Source organism: Protopterus annectens, chromosome 12.part0, assembly GCF_019279795.1.
Source record: "Protopterus annectens isolate FY-2018-M chromosome 12.part0, PAN1.0, whole genome shotgun sequence".
In the NCBI taxonomy this organism is placed as follows: domain Eukaryota; kingdom Metazoa; phylum Chordata; order Ceratodontiformes; family Protopteridae; genus Protopterus; species Protopterus annectens.
This window is the reverse complement of record NC_056746.1, coordinates 1165485301-1165494013: the sequence shown is the minus strand read 5'-3', so window position 1 is coordinate 1165494013 and position 8713 is coordinate 1165485301. Positions and strand designations below refer to the sequence as shown.

The 8713-nt window shown below is 35.0% G+C and overlaps 1 protein-coding gene across 2 annotated transcripts in view; it reads left to right on the top strand.

Annotated features, from left to right (window-relative positions):
- The first annotated feature begins 2101 nt into the window (after nt 1-2101).
- The window catches only part of RALGAPB (Ral GTPase activating protein non-catalytic subunit beta), a 3411848-nt gene continuing 3405236 nt past the window's right edge, over nt 2102-8713 (top strand). For both annotated transcript variants that reach the window (XM_044090192.1, XM_044090191.1), the window contains exons 1-2: nt 2102-2265; nt 2777-2974. In XM_044090192.1, the coding sequence (XP_043946127.1) occupies nt 2167-2265; nt 2777-2974 (297 nt within the window). In that variant the 5' untranslated portion in view covers nt 2102-2166. The remainder of the gene's footprint in view (nt 2266-2776; nt 2975-8713) is intronic.

Below are 8713 nucleotides of genomic sequence, written 5' to 3'. Positions count from 1 at the left end.
GGTATTAGTCTAGCTGCCCTTGTAAGCCATTTTAAGCCTAGTCAGTTTCCTCTTTTGTGCTCAAACTAGCCTATCCCATTTGGTTATAGATTGGCCTTCCCTATCCCATGGTTGATAATGATATATTACCCCTAATAAGAATAACTGGGATGAGGGTCTGCTTGTGGCACTGGCTGCTGGGCTGCAGCCACCCACCCCCAGCTAAAAAAGAAACAAAAAGAAATCTGCTAATTTAGAAAGTCAACTGTTATTTTTAAATTAAAAATAATAGTTGATTTTCTGCTGTGTTACAGGTCCATGGAACTCCACTCATGAGTGTGCATGAAGTTCTGAGGAATCTGAAACAAAAAAATTCTTCTTCTTACAATTACTGGGCTGTTTTGAAAACAGCCTGGCATTAGGCTTCCTGATCATCAATTGGGTTTGATAAGCAGCAGTCGGTAGTGACAGAAATATTGCTGACTGAGTGACTCACTGGAGTGTTGCAAGATGTGACTGTGGCAGACTGAGCAAAAAAGAAGGAAGTAAAGTGGTAGAGAAAGCACAAGCACATGAAAAGTTTTTTTTTTAGTTTATTTTAAAGTATTTTGTAGGCACTATGTGTGATATTTCCAGGTTGTGGGAAGAAGGACAAGTACTTAAATTGTGTGTGTGTCAATTTGAGTGTATGAATATGTGAGTGTGCATACATGGACAAACTACTGGTTTCATTTTGATGTCATTGAAGTACTTGTACATACATGGACAAATGACTGAAGGGGTGACTGGAGGAAATGTTTCATTGTTGGTGTCAGTGAAGTGCTTGTGCATCCATGGACAAATTACTGAAGGGTCATTGGAGAAAATGGTTCAAGTGCTTGAGCATACATGGACAAACTATTGATGGGGTTGTTGGCAGAAATGTTTAGCTTAAGTGCGTGTGCATACATGGTCAAAATACTGAAGTGATCAATGGAAAAATGGTGCTATTTACTGCTTGTGCATACGTGGCTTAAGTACTGAAGAGATCAATGTGGAAAAAAATGATGGTTACATCTGTGCAGGTGTGGACGATTAAAAAATACTTTGTCCAATTGTTGCTATTTTTATTTCATTACATTCTGATAACTGAGGCATTGTCAGTCACTAAAGTTGGCTTTAACTGGATTGTCTGCGGATAAAAGTGACTTGACACCATGTCATTTGTTTAAAAAAGCATATGGCTTTGCAAAATTAGTGTGCATACTCTTTTCACTTTTTAAAACAGCCAGCTGTCCCTGGCAGGAAATCAAATCATACCTCTCAACCTCTTAAAGCAAGAAATCTGGACAAAGCCATATATAATGGGGGCACAAATTACCAATAATTGAGACAATTTTTAAACATAGTTCTTGCAAACTTAAAAAGTTAACAGAATAGGAGGTTTTGCATTAGCATGAATTTTCCGAAGGGTATAAAGTCTAAAACTCAAATGTCTATCATTATTTTCGACCTCAATCTTCAAATATTTGCCAGAAATTGTATGAAAAGTGGACCAAAAGTAGGAGGCAACAATCTGGACATTCCGTGAAAATCTGTACAGTTGAGAGGTACGGACAGGATTCTTGTTCTGGCACCTGATCATCGGCTCAGTGTTGCCATATAACAGCACTTGGTTCTCCTGTGAATTTTTAGCTGTTCTTTCTTTCTATGTAATGTGCTTTTCTCTTTGTTGATTTTTTTATCCAAATGCTGTGATTTCTTCTCCCAAACACGCAGCAGTACAATATATGCATCTGGCCATTTGTTCTTTTACTTTTTATCCCATGTAACACCACAGTAGTGCAAAGAAGATAACTTGGGGGGGTTGGGGGTATAGGAAATCCTCCGCGGGATACACCCTTCTGATGCACTTCACTTGCAATGAGTTGCAGGATGCCTTGTACGCTAGACACAGGTAAGCTCTTAGCAGTCGTTTACGGCAAGACTTGGGGTTAGCACGTGATGAAAGAGGCTTTCGTCTCCTTAACCAATAAGAAGTTTAAAGTCATGGAAGCGCATGAGCCTATCCAAACGACTGTCTTCACGTTCGACGCTTTTTCCGTTCGCAATTCGTATCTTCCACCCGGAAGTCCCTCTCCTGTATACACCCTAGACTTCCGGCCTAGGTAGTAGTCTGCGATATTAACAAGGTAGTTCCGAAATTTTATGTTAATTGACATATTGTGGGGTCAGCTGGCTTGCCCCGCAACTGTCAGTGGATTATGCCCCCAACCACCACTTTTGCGTTTCAGTTTAGTACAAAAGGTGGGACTTATGTTACAGTAGTTTTTAGACATGTATTATGTGTCGTCGTTTTGCTGTGTATGAAGATGATTGTATTTCTTGATTTTAGGAGGATTGCTTATATTTAAATATGTTATGCATGCAGACAATTTTATAACATGTTTTGTGTCAGGCTGTTATGCCTGAAAGCAATGTTTATGCTAATTTTAGTTTCATATTGTAGATGTGTTAATAACACATTGATACTCATAATTGTTAGTGACACTTAACATTTGCTGATATATATGTGTGTGTGTTTTTATTTTTAAAATAAGAGGTAATGAAGTGTGATGCTTGCAGTAGTAAAACCCATTTTATGAATAAATACTATATAGTACCTTTGGGGGATACAGGGTAGTTTTGCATTTAAAATCCACATTTAGAAAAAAAAGAAAGTGTACCACTGCTCGGCTGCATGCTTTATTGGAGTTTGTCCAGCGTTTTGGAGGTGCTGCTGTTTTTTATAATTCATGTGCTTTCTGGTTTATTTCAGGATAGTCGGACAGTGAAACGCAGGTGCACAATGTATTCAGAGTGGAGGTCTCTGCTGTTTGTGATTCAGAATGATCAGGGTCATATGAGTGTACTTCACAGTTATCCAGAGAATGTTGGTCGGGAAGTCGCAAACGCAGTGGTGCGTCCCCTGGTCTCTACTTATGGAGGTGAAAGCATACTGAAAACGGACAAAGAGGTAAGACTTGGTCATTTTATTGCACTTACATGTGCATCTCTCTCTGTTTTTTCAGAACATTAGTTGTGTTGGATCCTTTATCATAACCAGCCGGAAAAATGTGCTCTTCTAGGGTTTAAGAGAAGGCTGTTCTATTTCCTAAGACAGTTACCAGTTAGACTATCCGTAAGCATATCTTATAAACCCTATACAAAAGTTGAATGGTCCCTCCAACAGAGACTGAAAATCATGGTATCTGTTGTTTAGCACTTAATTTAACCCCTTATTTATCTTGCACTTTCTTTGAAAGAAATCATAATGTTTGATTCCAGTATAAGTAGTTTATGTGTTAGCCATTATTTTTTCACGTTTACTTTTAGTATAAATAAGTGTATAACTCTGTGTGCATTTGTGAGTACAAATATTGCCATGCTTCAGATGTTACAGGTGTGTGTTGGTGTCATATGCAGATTACTGTTTTGAGTTTTACTGTTAACATTTGTGTTTTAAGTGGTATAAAGTACACTAAAATGGGCAAATTCTCAAATCAGCTTTCTTATTTTCAAGTGTATGTAATCTTCTTAACAGGTTTTTAGGTATAAGAAATGTAAGGCGGTGATAAATACTTGAGCTGTTAATGGCCACTTATTTTTAAGTCTTTGTTATAACACTGTAGATAATGTGATTTTTTTTTTTTTTTTTTAAATCTATTATAGCACCGTTTTCAGATTGTGTCAATTTTTCTCATACTAGTTAATCATACTGCTGTCTGTACACAAATGCATTCAAATCCTGTTGTTTGTAGCACTTGTCTAATTGTATTGTACATGGTGTCATTTTCATGGGTTTTGCCTGACGCTAGGCTTGCAGTCTAATGTTGGCAACAAAATTCAGAATATGAAGTTAATTTTGAAAAGAGAATTGTTCTGTTTCTTGTTTATTTCCCATAGAAATATTAGTGTTTGTGGAAAGAATAAAGGATGAGTGTTTTAGTAGTGAGTCATCGTTTCAGAAGTCCTCTATCCTTGATAGAAAATATGGGATTTATATATGATTTTCCCCCTTTCAATTGATATAGTTTATTTAGCAATATTTTTTCTCAAAAGTAGTCTTAATTGCATATGTCTTATTTAGAACATTTAGTGCTAAACCTTTCACTCGTAAAAGAGTAGAACTTTCCTGAATTCTAACAAGCCCATTCATCTGTCTTGCGATCAAAAATCCTTTCAACTATAGAAAGTGTTTTGCTGGCATTTTGTAGCCAGCAAATTTTCATGATTATGTTTTAATCTCTTTATGTCCTTAAAGATTTGTGTAATTAATTGAGAGCAGCAAAATGTGCCCACTTCAGCTCTTTTGGAAATCTACCGTAGATTTGCTGTCATTTTTTTTGGCACCATTTCAGACAGAAATTATCTATACCAAGGATGGTGATCAGTGTTGCAAAATGTAGATCTACTTTCAGTAACTTAATTTTTCAAATCAATATATCTACTTCTTTATCTTTTGTAATCTTCTCGGAACACACATCTTTACTGATCTTGTTTGTATGTTTTCTTGTGTGTCCTCAAGTACAAAAACAGTGTTGCACTCTATCACTGATCTTAGAGCCAAGATAGATAGAGGAATTAATACTCAAATGTATAGAAGTAGTATACTTGAAAACGTACCACATTGCTTGAAATGTTTTCTTTGTATTGATTGTCTGATGGTGATTGTTTTATAATAATATTTAATGTTATCAGGTTTTTGCATCGTTGACACAAGTTTAGAATGTTTTTGATTGTTTCATCAAGCAAGGGGTAGAGATAATAGCTTTTTGAATTGTTGGCATATTTGTTATATTTAATATTATCCATGACTAGGTACCATTTGGATAAGCGATTGTATTCTTGAAATGATTGTATAAGCAGATTTTGAGAGCAAGAAATCCAGAACACATGTGGCGAATACCAATTCATTAATAGTACAACAAACTGACGGCACTTAACACTAAAAGCAATCCCAAACATTATTTTATAGTAACCCTTAATATGCAAAAGTTAACTTTTGTAAAAGTGTTTTATGCAGAGGGCAAGCCTACCTGCAACCTTATGCCCCTCCAAACACATACACACATGTATGGATCCCCTTCAGAATATCGAAAGCTCAAAAGACTGAAAATCAAAATATTGAAAATGGAATTTCCCTTTCTGCAGTGTCTTGTGATCTTGGAGTTAGTAATTAGCAGGGGGTGGGGGACAAAGGGAGGCTTGCCCCCTGCATTAATAATATTTTCAGTTGTAGACATTTTGATTTTCAGTCTTTTAAACTTTTGATCTTCTGACAGACACTATATATATATATATATATATATATATATATATATATATATATATATATATATATATATATGCATATATATATATATATATATATATATATATATATATATATATAAAAACAGAAAGATGCCAAGGACCCAATATTCACAGTCTGCTTTTACACGTTGTAAACACACTGCCACCGTCAGCTTTTTTAAGGTATAGACTTCACCCAAGAATAGATGTTACAGCAAAATAAGCATACACGATAGTCCAGGTTTAAAAACTATAAAAACCTCAGGTCCACGGACTTGAAAATAACGTGAGAACTTTTATTGTAACAAAAGCACTTTCGGAAGGCTTCGTATCCTTCCTTCCTCAGACAAGTTTAAACAGTAATACCTCCAAAATCAGCTTTATATAACAGCTCCATCAATTACCATTCAATTAGTATTTATTCAATTAACATCATATTATATTGTTAAAACTAAGTCTGATGTATTTAAAAATCTGACTTGGTTACTACACTCACACAATCCCAAGTCCACTCCCTACCCTATACACACCCTGTACCATAAATAACATACATAGTGTGCAAAATCATGTAACAATATGAAAATATATAACAATATAACAATAAAAATGTAAAAATAAAAATATATAAATATAAAAATATGCAGCTATATATGTGTGTATGTATATAGCCCATATAAAATCTAGCCATGGGTATGTAGGATCACATATTAGAATTCTATATATATTCTATATCCCATAACGTCAAATTCTAGTGTAAGAGCAACAGAAAGGGATCCTTCTTATGTTACTCAAGACCCTATTATCTCCTTAAGGCTAGAAGTTTTAAAATGCAGGTCAACGAAATAGTGTCGTTTAACCCTGGAAACATATGTGCGGCCGTCCTTATTTGCCATAAAAGTTCTTCTTTTTCCAGCAAGATCTGCCATGGGCCTGAGTATGGGTCTACTTTGATCTGTTTTAAAACTGTGAATCTAAAACAGTGGTCAACATGTTCTTTAATGTGACAAGCTAATGCATTGTTAGTGTCTCCTCTGGATATTGCATACAAGTGCTTTATATTAAACTTGTTGAATGCCCTCTCGGTCTTCCCGATGTAGAAGGCCGGGCATTGTTTACAAGCTGCAAGGTAGACCACTGATTTAGATAAACAGTTGAACCTCCCTAACAATTTGTATTTCACCCCATTAATTAGTACCGAACTCCCTTCATCTATATGCTTACAGTACTTGCAGCACCCACATGTAGTCATTCCTTTATACCTTTGGAAGTCAGTGTTGTTATTCTTTTCTAAAAGGGCTTTTAAATTAAAACCTTTCCTGAAGGTAATGTTAGGTGTAACACCAAACAATTGTTTTAAATGTCTATCCTCCATAATATTAGCCCAGTTCTTCTTTAGAATGTTCCTGATAAAATGGTGGTCAATGGAGAATGTACATAGAAATCTTACCTCAGTGTCAGTTTTTTTCTTTTTTTGTTGTATGTACTGTTGGTCCATACTTGTTGTACTATCTTGCTTCCATAGAATAGGTTTAAAATATCCGGATTCTCGTTTAGAACTAACCTCAGCTTTCACCTCCAGTGTTAGTGCATGTGGATAGCCTCTACGAGCACTTGTATGCAATATCCAGAGGAGACACTAACAATGCATTAGCTTGTCACATTAAAGAACATGTTGACCACTGTTTTAGATTCACAGTTTTAAAACAGATCAAAGTAGACCCATACTCAGGCCCATGGCAGATCTTGCTGGAAAAAGAAGAACTTTTATGGCAAATAAGGATGGCCGCACATATGTTCCCAGGGTTAAACGACACTATTTCGTTGACCTGCATTTTAAAACTTCTAGCCTTAAGGAGATAACAGGGTCTTGAGTAACATAAGAAGGATCCCTTTCTGTTGCTCTTACACTAGAATTTGACGTTATGGGATATAAAATATATATAGAATTCTAATATGTGATCCTACATACCCATGGCTAGATTTTATATGGGCTATATACATACACACATATATAGCTGCATATTTTTATATTTATATATTTTTATTTTTACATTTTTATTGTTATATTGTTATATTTTCATATTGTTACATGATTTTGCACACTATGTATGTTATTTAAGGTACAGGGTGTGTATAGGGTAGGGAGTGGACTTGGGATTGTGTGAGTGTAGTAACCAAGTCAGATTTTTAAATACATCAGACTTAGTTTCAACAATATAACATGATGTTAATTGAATAAATACTAATTGAATGGTAATTGATGGAGCTGTTATATAAAGCTGATTTTGGAGGTATTACTGTTTAAACTTGTCTGAGGAAGGAAGGATCTGACCTTCCGAAAGTGCTTTTGTTACAATAAAAGTTCTCACGTTATTTTCAAGTCCGTGGACCTGAGGTTTTTATAGTTTTTAAACCTGGACTATCGTGTATGCTTATTTTGCTGTAACATCTACTTTTGGGTGAAGTCTATACCTTAAAAAAGCTGGCAGTGTGTTTTACAACGTGTAAAAGCAGACTGTGAACATTGGGTCCTTGGCATCTTTCTGTTTTTATCAGTTTGTGAAGTGTTTTGGAGTTATTATATATATATATATATATATATATATATATATATATATATATATATATATATATATATATAATATACTAACTCCGTAGTTATGCAAGCATGAAAAGGGAAGAAATCTCCCAAAACAGTGGCATCACTGTTGTGCATACACTAGGAAATTGTACCGGTATTGACTTCCTATGCAGCACAGTCTAGACATTATGTTCCTTCTTGTAGCAATGCACAACTTCTGTTGAACATTAAAACCCTCCTCGCAGCTAACAAATGCTATTGTTCTCACCAACCTGTAAGACTTTCTAGGATTCTACAAGATGTGCGTTCAGCATTTTGGGTGTTATGCTTGCACTGCTTTAGGAAATGCAAATCAACTAAATACATGTATGATATTATGCTCTATGTGCCTTGGACGATGTATACAATCTGTACATTACCAGCCTGAGTTAGAATTGTGAGTGGAGATTTTTTTTTTTTTTTTGCCTTGCTTGTCATCTAGTACTGCCAGAGAAAAAAAGTAGCAACTGTAACTGCATTGATTGGACTTTTGGAATATGCCACTTTTGTATCTCAAGTTGTCAGAGGATTTAGTACAGATCTTCACAGATAAGAGTCCTTTGACATAGCTTTCTACTCATTTTAAAAAATATATATATTTTTTATTTATTGAAATCAGAAATTTTAAGAATTTGTAGTTGGGAACAGATTCAGTAGCAATGGACAGTTCCATTTGAAGTACATGGTTTTTAAGCTTTTGAATGTTAGCAGAACTTTCAGCTACCTTCCTTAGTCTGTACATGCCACTTTCTTGTTTATATATATATATATATATATATATATATATATATATATATTTTT